The sequence below is a fragment of the Rhinopithecus bieti genome, unplaced genomic scaffold (genome assembly GCF_001698545.2).
Source record: "Rhinopithecus bieti isolate Rb0 unplaced genomic scaffold, ASM169854v2 scaffold_3043, whole genome shotgun sequence".
In the NCBI taxonomy this organism is placed as follows: Eukaryota; Metazoa; Chordata; class Mammalia; order Primates; family Cercopithecidae; genus Rhinopithecus; species Rhinopithecus bieti.
The window spans coordinates 960,296-976,080 of NW_016804580.1; the positions used below are offsets into that span (position 1 = coordinate 960,296).

At 42.9% G+C, this 15,785-nt stretch overlaps 1 protein-coding gene across 1 annotated transcript in view; it reads right to left on the reverse strand.

Moving 5' to 3' along the window:
• Positions 1–14,706, reverse strand: part of RSU1 (Ras suppressor protein 1) — a 240,987-nt gene extending 226,281 nt beyond the window's left edge. The window contains exons 1-2 of the mRNA XM_017869189.1: positions 14,475–14,706; positions 14,123–14,234 (exon numbers count right to left, since the gene is read on the reverse strand). Of these exons, the coding sequence (XP_017724678.1) occupies positions 14,123–14,231 (109 nt within the window). The 5' untranslated portion in view covers positions 14,232–14,234; positions 14,475–14,706. The remainder of the gene's footprint in view (positions 1–14,122; positions 14,235–14,474) is intronic.
• Positions 14,707–15,785: the final 1,079 nt, after the last annotated feature.

Here is a 15,785-nt window from a genome sequence, read left to right on the forward strand (position 1 = left end):
TGGATGTTAAAGGGATAATCAAGTAACTTTATGAACAACTCAATGTCCAAAATGTTATACCTTAGATAAAATGGACCAACTGCTGGAAAGACATAATCTACCAAAACTCACACAAGAAGAAATAGATCATTTGAGTAGGCCTAAGTCTATTAAAGAAATTGAATCATAAATTAATATTAATAACCTTCTAAAACAGAAAGTACCATGCCCAGATAGGTTTACTCATGAATTCTACCAAACATTTAAGGAAGAAATTATACCAATTCTCTACAATACCTTTCAGAAAATAGAAGCAGAGAGAACAATTTCTAACTCATTCTATGAGGCCAGCATTAAGCCAAAGACATTACAAAAAGGACAAACTACAGACCAATATCTCTCATGGACATAGATACAAAAATCCTCAACAAAGCATTAGCAAATAAATTCAAAAATGTATTAAGAGTACATACAATGACCAAGTGGAACTTACTCCAGGTATGCAAAGGTGGTTCAAATTCAAAAACAAAAGCAATCCATCACTTTAAACAGACAAAAAGAAGAAAACCCATACGATTATATCTATAGATGCAGAAAAACCATGGGACAAAATTCAACACCCATAAAAACTCTTAGCAAACTAGGAATAGAGGAAAACTTTCTCAACTTAATAAAAAATATCTACAAAAAACCTACAATTAACATGATACTTAATATTAAGGAACTAGTTGCTTTCCTACTATGGTTGGGAACAAGGTGAGGGTGTGCCCTCACCACTTCTAGCCAAAATCACATTGGACGTCCTTGCTAATACAGCACGGTAAGAAAAAACAGCAAAATGTATGCAGACTGGGAAGGATGAATTAAAACTGTCTTTGTCCACAGATAATATGATGTCTACGTAGAAAATTCCAAAGAATCAACAAAGAAGAACTGAAAAACAACTACAGCAAGTTTGCAGGATACAAGGTAATATACAAAAGCAACTGCTTTTCTATATAAAAAATTAGAATTTTACATTAAAAACACATCATTTACATTAACGCCAAACAAATGAAATATTTAATATATAGGTAACAATATATGAGAAAAGCTTCAAAACTAGTATGGAAGAAATCAAAGACCTAAATAAATAGTGAGATATCCCATGTTCATGAATAGGAAGATTCAACATTGTTATGGTGTCAGTTCTTCCCAAGTTGGTCTACACTCAATTCCTGTCAAAATACTAGCAAGTTTATGGATATCAACAAACTGATCCTAAAATTTACATGGAAAAGCAGAACAGCCAATGCAATATTGAAGAAAATACAGTTGGAGCAATGACACTGCCCAACTTCAAAACTTAATATTGGTTATAGCAACAAGACAGTGTGGTATTGGTGAAACAATAGACAAATAGGTCACTGGAATAAACCAGAAAGCCCAGAAATAGACCCACACAAATATAATCAGCTAATCTCTGGCAAAAGTGCAAAGGCAATTCAGTGAGAAAAGGAGTCTTTTCAACAAATGGTGCTGAAACAGATGGACAGACATCAACACACACCAACATCAATCTAGACAAACACCTAACATCTTTCACAAAAATGAACTCCAAATGAATCACAGACCTAATATAAAACACAAAGCTATAAAAATTTCTAGATATAACAAAGGAGAAAAATCTAGTTGACCTGAGATTTGGCAATGACTTCTGAGATACAATACCAAAGGTACAACTTAAGAAGGAAAAACTTGTTAAATGAGACTTCATTATAATTAAAAATCTCTGCTCTGTGAAAGATATCATTAAGGGAATGAAAGACCAATGCAAACAAGGAGAAAATATTTGCAACCTACATATCTGATAAAGAACTGGTATCCAAAATATAAAAAGGAGACTTAAAACTCAGGAACACCAACCCAATTAAGAAGTACATAAAAAATCTGAATGGACATCTCACCAAAGAAGATAAACATATGGCAAACAAGCATATGAAAAGATGCTCAGCATCACAAGTCATTAGGGAATTGCAAATGGAAACAATGAGATACCACTGCATACCCACTAGAATGGCTAAAATCCAAAACACCAACAATACCAAATGCTGGTGAGGATGTGGAACAACAGTAAATCTCATTCTTTATTGGTAGAATGCAAAATGGTACAGCCACTTGAGAAGAGTTTGACAGTCTCTTATAAAGCTAAATACAGTCTTATCACATGATCCAGTAATCACACTCCTAGGTATTCACCCAGATGTGTTGAAATCTTCTGTCTATACAAAAATCTGTACAATGTTTACACCAGCTTTATTCATAATTGTCCAAATTTGGAAGTTGCCAAAATATGATCCCATAGGTATATGGATAAGCAAACTGTGGTACATCCAGGCAAAGGAATATTATTCACTCCATCAAAAAGAAATGAGCTATCAAACCACAAAAAGACATGGAGGAATCTTAAATGCACGTTGCGAACCAAAAGTAGCCAATCTGTTGAGGCTATATATCGTACGATTCCAGCTGGATGACATTCTGGAAAGGGTAAAATTATAGAGACAAAGGCAAACTGTAACATTTCAGTGGTTGTCTCAGGTTCTGGAGGTAGATAATGAGGAAGAAGGGATAAAGAGGTAGAGCAGAGAGGATTTTTAGAGCAGTGAAACTCTTCCATACGATACCATCATGGTGAATACATGACATTAATTTGTCAAAACCCATAAAACTATACTATATAGAGTGAACCCTGATGTTAGCTCTAAACTTTAGTTAATGGTAATGCATCAACAGCCTGGCTAACATGCTGAAACCCCGTCTCTACTAAAAATTTAAAAAATTCAGCCGAGTGTGATGGCGCGTGCCTGTAATCCCAGCTACTCGGGAGGCTGAGGCACGAGAATCCCTTGAACCTGGGAGGCAGAGGTTGCAGTGAGCCGAGATCACACCATTGCACTCCAGCCTGGGTGACAGAGTGAGACTCCATCTCAAAAAAAAAAAATAATATTGCATCAATATTGGTTCAGCAATCATAGCAAATGTAACACACCAATGCAAGATGTTAAATGGGAAACTAGGAAGGGGGGATGGAGGAGAGACGTGGATCTGTACTTCCTGCTCCAGTTCTCTATAAATCAAAAACTGCTCTTAAAAAAATAGCCTAGTTTTTTTCTTTTTTTTAAAGAAGGAGAATGAAGATAGCATATGCATAAGACAATTGTTTTTAGCAATACTGGCATTAGTCGTATTAGTATTGTTAATTGTGTGTCGGGTACCACATCTGAGATTGTGAGATATTCCAATTCTATCATCACCCATATCTGTGAGAGGCACGGTTCTGAGTGGAAGGGAGGAGGTCAAGATGAGGACTAGGAGGAGGAGTTAAGTATTATTATGTATTTCCATTGGAACTACCAGGATAAGCTCAGGAGGCTGGCAGTCTCATGACTTAAAAGGAGAGTGATTGGGAGGAGCATGAGCTCCCAACCTACTGATAATGTTTCTTGCTTTGAAAATCTGTCAACTTGTACTATCATATATACACTTATCGATATGAATATTTCAATAAAGTGTTTTGGAGTAGATTTTTTTAAAACTATGTGTAAGTATTTTGGGAAGATGAAGGTTCCTGTTTCCCTGGTTCAAATGGGATAAACATAGGTAGTGACCCTGAATGCATTCCCTAAATTGATACAGAATCATTAGCCCAGACAGGGCAGCTACCATGGCTTCTAGAACATGACCAGGTAACCACAGGTACTCAGCATGCTTGCTGGATTAGTCATTCATCTTCATCTCCTCCACAGGGTATGTGCATAAGACTGTCAGAAACAAGTAAGGCAAAACAGGATAAGCTGAGAACACTGCTTCTGAAGTCTGCTGGCATGGGTTCAAATCTGGGTTCTACCACTTATTGCCTGGGTGACTTGGAGCAAGTTAATGATGCTCCCTAAATCTGTTTCCTTACCTATTCACTACATAATGACAATAAATTGTGAGGTTTGAAAGATTAATCCATAGAGAGGGCTTAGCACAATGCCTGGTACATGGTAAATGTGTGCGTGTATTGGTATACTCCAGGCATAGATGGCATGGTATTTCAATCATATTATCTATTATTTTTATCCTAACAAAGGGTGCACAACTTTGCAGAATACAAACATATAATAAATTACATAGGTATCTTTGACACGGCCTAAAGACTTAAGCATTTACAGCTGTTTTATTATTTATTTATTTTGAAAGATTCTCACTCTTGTCGCCCAGGCTGGAGTACAATGGCGTGATGATCTTAGCTCAATGTAGCCTCCACCTCCCAGGTTCAAGCGATTCTCCTGCCTCAGCCTCCTAAGCAGCTGGGATTACAGGCGTGCACCACCACAGCCAGCTAATTCTTGTATTATTAGTAGAGAGGGTGTCTCACCATGTTGGCCAGGATGGTCTCAAACTCCTGACCTCGCTCAAGTGATCCACCCACGTTGACCTCCCAAAGTGCTGGGATTGCAGCAGGCATGAGCCACTGCGCCCAGCCTCACTTACAGCTGTTAGGAAAACCAAGTTACACAGACCAGCATTCAAATATCGAGATTGAAAACCACATAACCATTTTCTGGTCTGCACTATGTAGAGAAAAACTAAGAGGCGAAACCTCCTTGCAAGTAATTGCTTGTTCTTATGTGTACCTTTCATTTGGCCTCACCCTTAAAATTATAAGCTACACAGAGCCCAAAGGAATAATTAATGGATATGCAGAGAAATGGATGAAATAAAAAGGATCTTTAGGAGGTAGGGATACTATAACTAAAACTACCATTTAATGTAATTCAGGTTTATTCTGTTAGATACATGAACCAATATTTCCCCAACACAATCTTTTCCAGCACCATACTTTGCAGTGTTGTAAGGTAATGTTCTAAGTTTGAAGACAGAAGAAAATGAATTAATATACGGTATAAAAAGATCTCATATCTGATCATTCCATTCCATTGAGATTAATAGTTTTTAGGAAACCATAAAGAAAGTGGGGAGGGTTCTGCTAATGTTGATCAGATGGAGATTAAGTTGCTTCTTACGTTTTCTTCACCAGTTAAAGCTCTGCAGCCATCCGGTAAACCCAAGTTTCCAAGCTGGCAGGGCTAGCCCAATGACACATTTCATTTGCCTAATACAGTGTTTTAAAGAAGTCTGGAAATGAATGCCTTAAGGTAAGGCAGGCCCTAGGAGTCACCTCTCCTTGGCACCCAAGCCTGGCCCTGGTGACCCCTTCAGGACTAGGACACAACATAGCACAGCATCACAGAGCAAAGCTTTCAGACACACTCAAGAGTGAACTCCAACCAGGCACAGTAGCTCGTGCCTGTAATCCCAACACTTTGGGAGGCCGAGGCAGTTGAATCACCCAAGGCCAAGAGTTCGAGACCAGCCTGGCCAACATGGTGAAACTCCATCCCTGTCTCTACTAAAAATAAAAAAAATTAGCCAGGTGTTGTGGCAGGTGCCTGTAATCCTAGCTACTTGGGAGGGAGAACAGGAGAATTGCTAGAATCTGGGAGGGGGAGGCTGTACTGAGTCATGATCATGCCACTGCACTCCAGCCTGGGCAACAAGAGTGAAAGTCCATTTCAAAAAAAAAAAAAAAGTGAACTCCATTTCGGTCACTGCCTGAGTGACACTGGGGACTTTACAGAACCTCGATAGTGCTCTACCTTCTCATTTATGAAACACTGACAACAATCAGGTGAACCGAAGAGGGATGTTAGGAGTGTGAGAAGCACTTACCACAGAGTAGGTACTCAGGTCTGTATCATTTAAGCGCCTCCAATCTAGATGTTATGGAATGCACTATGTCTCCCCAAAACTCACATGCTGAAGCCCCAATCCCCAATACCTCAACATGTGACTATATTTGGAGATAGGGCTTTTAAAGAGGCGGTTAAGTTAAAATGAGGTCCTTCAGGTAGACCCCTATCCTAATCTGACTATTGTCCTCATGAGAAGAGGAAACTGAACAGACTGAGGGACACCAGGGATGCAGAGGGAAGGCCACATGAGGACACAGCAAGAAGGCGGCCACTTGCAAGCCCAGGCTAGAAGACTCAGGAGCAGCCAGCCCTGCTGACACTGTGATCTTGAACTTCCAGCCTCTAGGACTGTGGGAAATCAACTTCTGCTGTCGAATTCACCCAGCCTGTGGGATTTTGTTTTGCAGCCCTAGGAAATTAACCAAGTAGGTATTATTAATCCTATTACTGGCGTTTTGGGCTTTGCTAGCACCTCAAACCTGAAATATCATTAAGCATCACACGCTGGTGGAATCTGCTCAAAGGGGACACTGCAAATTCCATTTCCTTTGATTGGAAACATACTCTGATCAGCACTTCTCTATTCAGAGGCCACACGCAAGGCAGCTGTGAAACAGATGCTCCGGTTGACTGTAACACACGTGAGATTTCTTTCACTGTGAGCTACACAGATGAAACGCCATTAAGATTCCATCTCTTTACCCAAAGATAGAACCTGGCGAGTGAAAGCGGAAGAACTGTAGAGGCAGCAAAGGTCCGTGCAGAGATCAGTCGCGCCGTGTCCAACCTCCCAAGGAGCCCAGGAGCAAAACGCAGAGGCTCAACACTGACCCCTGCTGGTCACACACTTGATCTAGACCAACTGCTCCTGGGCCACATTTTCACATTACCTTTTGGTTTAAAAAATAAAAAAATTAACCCACCTGCACAAACTTGCTATCCAAAGAAGCAAGAGGTCTTTATGCTGCTTTAAAAAAAGAGTCACCTCTAGGCTTTTTTCTAACAATGGATCTCCTGTATATAGGTCGTGTTTTCTTTCAAATAGTTTCGTGTGAATTTATGAACAAATAATACAGGGTATGGTTTTCAATTTTTATCCATACCAATTGTAACACTGGTTGTAATGGCAAAGCAGTGAGTGTTTGGTTTCTTATGGTGAAAATATAACTACTTCACATGTAATAAACAACTTAGAGTCATCTTAACATAGCAAATAATAATTTATCACTAGATAATTTTAAAATTCAATATAAGGCCAGGCACAGTGGTACATTGCCTGTAATCCCAGCAATTTGGGAGGCCGAGGGGGGCGGATCACCTGAGGTCAGGAGTTCGAGACTAGCCTGGCCAACATGGCAAACCCTGTCTCTACTAAAAATACAAAACTGAGCCAAGCATGGTGGCAGGCGCCTGTAATCCCAACTACTCGGGAGGCCAAGACAGCAGAATCGCTTGAACCCGGGAGGCAGTGGCTGCAGTGAGCCAAGATTGCACCACTGCACTCCAGCGTGGACAATGGAGTGAGACTGTGTCTCAAAAAATTTAAAAAAAAAAAAATAGAAATAAAAAATTCAATATAAACTCCCAAATGAACTCTGGTTACATAATGCCTATCATAAAAATAAAAAATTCAATAGTTACTACAGGACATAGAGTATTTTAATTATTAGTGGAAAAATTACCAGTTTTCACAGCATGTCTGCCATTTTCAACAGAAACTTGGCCATAAGCACATCCCAACAAAACTCCTGCTGCTGTCCCCGCAGCCACCTCCTTGGCTATGCACAGCTCTGAACTCGCCAGTGTGTGGCCATGGCTGTTCCTCCTGACCCCAGCACACTGCGCCCAGCCACCCAAATTCTCCTGGGAATTCTGACTTAGGTGAGGAATAAGGCAATAGGTGCGCGGGTTCGACGAGACCATGGGACAGGTGGGCAAAGACCACTGAGAAGTACCATCACCAAGATTTCCAAGAAATAAAGAAATACTGTTGTTCATTTGTTATACCATCGCAGATAAAACAGTTTTTAAAATAGTCATGTACGGCTTAATGATGTTTCACTCAACAATGGACCACCAGGGAGGCCGGGGCAGGCAGATCGCTTGATCTGGAGTTCAAGACCAGCCTGGGAGACATGGCGAAACCCCATCTCTACAAAAATTTGCCAAGAGTGGTGGCATGTGCCTGTAATCTAAGCTACTTGGGAGGCTGAGATGAGAGGATCACTTGAGCCCAGGAAGCCGAGGCTACGATAAGGCGAGATCACGCCACTGTAGTCCAGCCTGGGCAACAGAGGGAGACCTTATCTCAAAAAAACAAACAAACAATGGACCACAAATATGGCAGTGGTCCCATGAGATGACAATAATGTACTATATTTTTACTGTATCTTTTCTATAAAGACACAAATACTCGCCACTGTGTTACAATTCCCTATGCTATGCCGTACAATCACATGCTGTACAGGTTTGTAGCCTAAAAGCTAAAGCCTTAGTCACAAGCACACCACCTAGCCCAGATGTGTAGTAGGCTACTCCACCTGGGTGTGTGTAGGGACACTCAATGATGATCACACAATGACAAAATCTTATTATGCATTTCTCATAACGTATCTCCATCATTAAGCAATGCATGACTGTACTAATAATAGCAGGCATTAAGACCAGCAGGTACCAGATGGTACACTAGGCCCCTATAGATATTAACTGACAATGACCCTATGAGGTGCTCTTATTATTCCCATTTTATAGATGAGGCACCTGAGGCACAGAGAGGTTAAGCAACTTGCCCAATGATACACAGCTAATAATAAACAAAAAAGATGCTTACAAAAAAGCCACCGTGGCCACTAGGGCCGGAATGTCAGAGGACTGACAAACAATCAAATGTCATTACTGGTTCAGTCATACCAAAGGGGCTACAACTCCTCTTTGTCTCAGTGAAACATTTCCAGTTTTAACCCTATCACACAATCAAAAACAGAAGGTGTTAGTTCCATCTTGTTCCTGAGAGCTGGCAACCGCTTCCCTCTGGAAACTGGGGAGAAGCCTGCAGGAAGGAGACAGACTACCTGCTCTTTCTCCAGAGCGATGCTTTCTCCCTTAGCCAACCTGAATCTCTTAACTAAAAGCAGTAACATTCTTTCTTCGATCAATCTTTCCCAAGCACTACGCCAAGTAGAGAGACACTTCAACCAGGTTGGATGGGACGGTGGGTCAGAACTGAGTATACTCGAGGGGCTTCCTGGAGGAGGTGACAGGAAAAGGAGTCATGTGAATAAATAAGTCCTTCCTTCTTTCAACAAGCACCAACTGACAAGGGGGCAAGGGCTAACTGGAGAAAGAAAAAGGAAAAGGGCTCCCCAGGTCAAGATGCGGCGTGTTTAAAAACACAAAGGTGGGCACATACACACAACCGAGAGGAGTGAAAACATAAATGATTTTAAGGCCGGGCACGGTGGCTCACGCCTGGAATCCCAGAACTTTGGAAGGCCGAGGTGGGCAGATCACTGAGGTCAGAAGTTCGAGACCAGCCTGGCCAACATGGTGAAACCCCATCTCTACTAAAAATACGAAAATTAGCCAGGCGTGGTGGCGCACGCCTGTAATCCCAGCTACTCGGGAGGCTGAGGCAGAAGAATCACTTGAACCCAAGAGGTGGAGGCTGCGGTGAGCAGAGATCACGCCACTGCACTCCAGCCTGGGCAACAGAGCAAGACTGTCTCAAAAACAAAAAAAAAATTAAAAAATTTTAAAAAAAAGATTTTAATAAAGATTATAGCTAAAATTACAGGTTCTCCCTGGCTCTTTTATCTCCCCCAAAGCAGGTCTACATGGATAGCATGTGTTCCAGGCTGAACAAGACTTTTGAGAGAGCTCTTCCAGATAACCCATGCTCATATTTGTTTATTATTTCGCCCGCTCCTTTAGAAAGACCACTCCCTTGAAAGCAGGTTGTTTTCTTTTGAGTATTTACCTGAAAATATTTTAGTCTAACTTGGAAAAAGAATGATAAAGACGTGACCACCCAGAGAGGGCAATACACTTGAAGAGATTAAAAAATCAGTAAACGCTTAAATAAGAGAAATGAAAGAAAGTTCCTCCGGCTACAGCTGGGATTCTGTCTCTATGGAAATGGAAGCTGACTACAGGGCCCTTCCAAATCAACTTTATCAACTAGACGAAGACAGCTGCTGCCTGGGAAAGTTTCTGCAGTGAAATCTCTTTAATGAAAAGAATAAAATCAGCAGCATTACGATTATGCTTGGAAGCTTTTTTTTTTTTTTTTTTAAGACACAAGGTTTTGTTCTGTTGCCTAGTAACACAATCATAGCTCACTACAAACTCTAACTCCTGGGCTCAAGCAATCCTCCCACCGCAGCCTCCCTAACAGCTGGGACTGCAGAGTTGCCCATCACCCTCAGCTCATGTTTTAAGTTTTTGTAGAGATGGGGTCTCGCTCTATTGCCCACACTGGTCTTCTTGGAAGCTTTAAGAAGAATATGTATGCAAATTACATGCCATGTGAAAACAAAATGATGGAAAAGAAATAAATTAGGACAAATTTTAAATAAATAGCAATCTAAATCAATTAGAACCTTAGGCAAAAGGACCAAACACTACAGGTTCTAATAAGCCACACAAAAAATTCCAACACCTGATACAAATGCCTTACCCAGTCGAGTTAACAAAGCGAAATTCTTGGTTCAGGCCATTGACTATGTTGGAACTGGGTATGTCTGAGGCATAGGGCCCATAGCTGGATATTCATATTAATAGGTAACATTTAATGTACATTATTGGATCTAACACTAACTAGTTAATAACATTTAATGTGCATTATTGTATTTAACATGAACCATTAAGCCAGTCTTATGAAGTGGTTATTTAGGTTACCATTTGTTAAGGAACTTGAGGACCAGAGAGGTTAAGTAGCTTCTCTAAGGTTACACAGTACTAAGTAGCAGAATTTGAACTCACGTCTATCCAAATCTAAGTTCCCCTCCTATGCTCTGTACTCCTCTGCCTCTCCTGGTAGGAAGTGAGCATTTCTAGAATCTGGCTGGACTACTAGAAAACTGTAGAACCTGTCTGATATCTGTCTCCAGCCTAAGAAGTTTTCCCCATCAGAAAGCTCTTGGCACCTAAACTCCTCAAAACATCTTTCAAAGGTAATTTGCTGTCTCTAAGGAAGTGCTGCGTTAGAAGACACAACTCTCCCAAGAAGGAAGACGGGCATCTCATATGCTTAGTAGCACAAAACCTTACTGTTATCTTCAAAGCTTAATTGTTACCTCTTGAGAAATCAAACAAAGTAAGAATGAAGAGAAAGCTTGAGATGCAAGAAACAGCTATTCTCTGTACATGCAAGTTAACTGTTCCTTGTGTTTAAGCTGGATACTAACATATAAAACTTCCTGGTTACAGCTAAGATTTTATCAGTAAAGAAACATGTAGGTTGGGTGTGGTGGCTCACATCTGTAATGCCAGCACTTTAGGAGGCCAAGATGGGGGCACTCCTTGAGCCCACAAGCTTGAGGCCAGCCTGGGCAGCATAGCAAGACCCCATCTCTACACAAAAATAAAAAATAAAACCATTAGCCAGGCGTGGTGGTGTATACCTAAAGTCCCAGCTACTCAGGAGGCTAAGGTGGGAGGATCGCTTGAGCCTGGGAGGTTGAGGCCACAGTGAGATGTGACTATACCACTGCATTCCAGCCTGGGTGACAGAGTGAGACCCTGTTTTCGGGGGGGGGGGCGGAAAAATTCTTACACTTATAATTAATGGAGCCATGTGAAGTATTTTAATACTTGTATATATTAAGCACTGTGTCACTGTGTGTGCACTGCTGAGAACTGAGCCCTGGTGGAGGCTCCGAAGAGTATCCTGGAACCCCCTAGGCTCCGAGGAGTCCCAAGGTCAGGGAGTTTGCAGAGAGCAGCCTTGGATCAATGCTACAGAAGCCAGAGGAGGTGGAATCTGGAAATCTCCAAATTCACTTCCACCCAACTTCCCAAAAAGTCCTATTATTCTTTGTTAGCTACTTCTTTAGGAAAATTTAAGAATGGTCTCGCTTTTCACCACCCAATGTTATACCGGAAATAAATTTCAGGAAGCAAGTGGCTATCTTTTCTTCCTTAATAAAAGCCAAAGCTTCAAAGAGATAACAGAGCTGAACCGAAATAGCTAAGCCATTCTCCCCATTTATAAATATTACATAAAGTCTCCTCTTCAAAAGCCGAAGGGTATAAAGTTCCTCTGATGAAAGCAGCCTCTCTTCTACCCAGTGAGAATGAGTGCTGGAGGGAAGAAAGCCATGGGGCCAAGAGTCCTGCTGTACAAGGCATCATCTTCCTTATCCCCTTCTCTTTCTCCTCTGTATCAACAGTGCCCCCAATAATGACCATGGTCATGGCAGAGCCAGGCAGAGGCAAGTGGTACACTCAGATATCCAACTCCAGAGGCATCTGCTCAGTTGCTGACGGCAAGGACCCTTACGGAATGCAAGAGACCAACACACACCAAGGCTGAGATGCTCACTAGTACACAAACTCAGTTTAATGGCACGTATTTTCATAAAGCCTACGGAACACAAATCTACGTTTCCTCCCTTTTCCTTCTGCTAAGACATATCAACAGCATCAACTCCAACCTCTGTCGCAGGCAGGTTTTCAAACCGTGAAAACCATAGATTCACAGTAAACCGACTGCCGTTCTCTCCATGCCTAAATGGCTATCCATCACCTCTCAGGGTCTCCTGAACATCTCCCTTCTTCTCTCATCACATCCTGGACCTGATATCTCAAACTCACAGGCCTAATCCATCATTCTTTCATTTTCTTCATTCCTCAACTATTTTTGAGCATCTGCTGTGCTCCAGGCACTATTATAAACGAAAAAAAAAAAAAAATGCAAGCATGAATATTGCACGGCTTTTGTCTTCCCAAAGTCCCAGCAGAGAAGAGAGACTTCTAGATTAAAAAAAAAAAAAAAAAAAAATTTCCCGGGTTTTTTTTTTCCCAAAACCCCCAAGGAAAAAAGAGACTTTTAAATTAAAAAAAAAAAAAAAAAAAAAAAAAAAAAATCCATACAATCCTATGTGACAGGAGTCACAAAGCAACGCACATGTCCAACTTCACAGGAGAGGGAGTGGCTATGTTAGCTTGGTGCAGACGGAGAAGATTTTACACAGGTGGTGATAGTCTAAGCTGACTCTTGGAAGTAAAAGGATTTCGGGTGCAAAAGACTGAGAAGGAGGGAAAACAGAATTCTTAAAGGCACCAAGGTCTGAATGAGTAGGCTCTGGCCCAGATAGGGCAATAGGTTCAGAATGGCTGGAATGCCAACTGCATGGAAGGGTAAGGTTGTGTTCAGATTCAGAAAGGCCTTGTACATCACGCCAAGAAACCTGGAGCATTACCGTCGGTAACAGACAACCTGGAGAAGTGTGGAGAGGGTTTAAACCAAAGCCACGTCAGCCTGAGGAAGTGCTTTATCTCCCTTATCACAGGTTTTTCAAACATTGAAATTACTAGCCAACATCTAAAACTTAGCAAATTTCACATAAAAATATAGAATCTTGACTCCTTTAAGAAAATAATCCGGCACACTGGGCCAACATTCCTATGGTGACATGTGGCAGAGTAGCAGGTGCAGCAGCTGGCCCCTTCAGATGGGATAGCTATCACCTAGTTCATGACCGCCCCTGACCGCCCTCACTTGGAGGCACGTGAATCTGCAATCCCTGATTTTAAGGGAGAGGGTAACACCATAGACGGGGGTTACAGGAAAATAACACTGAAAGTGACCCAGTGATTAAACTGGGCAGTGACACTGAAGGCAAGAGGGCAAGTTAGGAGGATTTCATCACAGCATGAGGAGGTAAGAAAAGCCTGAACCAAGTTCGGAGAATAAATACGCAGAAGAACGTAAAGATTCAAGAAATGCTTAAAATGCTCCAGGCACAAGAATGCTTATTAATCGTAGAACTTTTGTGTGTCATTTGTTCATGGACACAGACTATTAGGAGACAGGAAGGACTCAAAATTAATTCTCAATTAAAAATAAAGTGGCTATTAAGCAAACTAGGTGGAAAATCCACCTCAATGCCATAGAGCAGAGGCAACCGATGAGGCACAGCTGCCTGTGATTCTCATCGTGGACTCTCAGGATCGTTTTCCAGGTGGAACAGAACAAATCCTACCGCAAACCCTCTGTGCGAAGCCCCTGACAAGTGATGTTTACAAGCAGGGGCTGGGGTCTAAACCAGTACAATCGCTCACAGCAGGACCTGCAGTGAACTGGCAAACTTAGAAAGCCTTCCGGCTCATCCACGGGAGGGTCCTGCCCGAGAACTCACAGAGGCCGTTGACATCCAGCATGTTGGAGATGCCCCGGTCACTCATGTCCACTTCGGGCTGGTTCTTCTCCCGGCTCTCCTCCACCAACTTCTTCAGAGACTTGGACATGGTCTGCACCAAACAACAAAACACGTGGGCGATGGCAGCAAGCGCAGGGGCGGAAAGGAAAGAGGTCTTAGCTGCCACTCTGAGCCTTCCCCAGGGTTGGAGCGGGTGGGCGTCCGAGGGCGTCCCAGGGGTTGGTCCGGGTGCGGGGAGGGGATGGGGTAGGGCAGGGGAGTGGGAAGGGTCCAGCCCCTCTCCGGCAACGCAGCGAGAAGCAACCCCAAGTGCCACGCCGCACACACTCACCGAGGAAGGCAGCCCCTAAGAGGGTGGGCGTGCAACCACAGGCTTCAGCAGGACGCACTCCGGCTGCGAGAGATGCCCTCACTCCCGGCAACACCGGCACTGAACAGCGAACACGCCCTGTCTCGGCGCCCCGCGCAGGCGCACACAGCTCAGCTGCCCGCTCCACGCCCGACCCTACCCATATTAGGAGAACAGCTCGCTAGACGTGGCTCCTGAGCCAGGCTCCGCCCTTAAAAGTACGTGCTAGAGGCTGGCCAATCACGTTCGCTATTCGGCTTCGAGACCCCGCCCCACGCTGAGGTTAGTTTATCCCCGTGGCGTCCACCCCGAGGTTTGGAACTCTGATTGGGCCAAAGTTGGCACGTGCGCACTAGACTTAGCGCATGCTCAGCTGATGGATCGAAGCCCAGACGGCTGTGGGCGGAAGCGGGGAAATTTGTGGTGTGACTGCGTCAGGGAGGGTGGTGGCTGAGGGTGGGTGTTGCGCAAGCTGGCAGCAAATTGGCTCCGTATATTTATCTTCTGTAATAGCGGCTCCACTCGCCAGAAGTTGCTACCCTGCGTCCCGTCTCCACAATGTGCCTCTGAAGGACCTTGTGGGGCACGCAGCTTCCCGCCCTAAGAGCTTCTCCAGGCAGGGATTCCGGCGCTGTCTGCGTTTCCCCAGCGCCCCGCTGGATATCTTTTTTGATAGGTTTCTAAGGCTGGCTTTTACCCCTGACCCTTTTGTTCTTGAGCAGCAGGAACTACCCACAGGGCTAGAAGCTACAAGTAAAACCCTACTATTTCAAAAGTCATTTGAAAACACCACTAAAGCGATGTGTCTTTCCCAACTGTGACTTACATCTGTGAGAGACGTGACGTTCTGGCTGCCAGGAATATCCCGCTTCCTCTTCCAAAAGCAACCAAATTTTAAGTTCTAGCAAAACTGCTGCCCTCTGCCTCCCTATTTCCTGACCCAGTCGCAGTCACCCAGCAATATCCTGTGCTTCTCTCACGAAAAACCCTATCCTGAGAGACTATTTCATACTATGGAATAAAGATTGGCACCAGGCACTTTTCTCCTATTGTCACCTAAATTGGTGATAGACGGATACCACACATATGCATGTATATATTGCAGATTGTAGCAGGGATCAAAGCCTTAAGGAGATGTGGTAAAATCATGTAATTATAGCTCCGAACCAATTGGATAAAAAAAGGATCTGCACTCTTAAAAGCAAACATTTATTGCGTAAAAAACATTCCAGATGAAAGGGTCATTCCTGCATTATTCTTCTTTGATATGGAACCGTTCTTGGCTTTTATGTT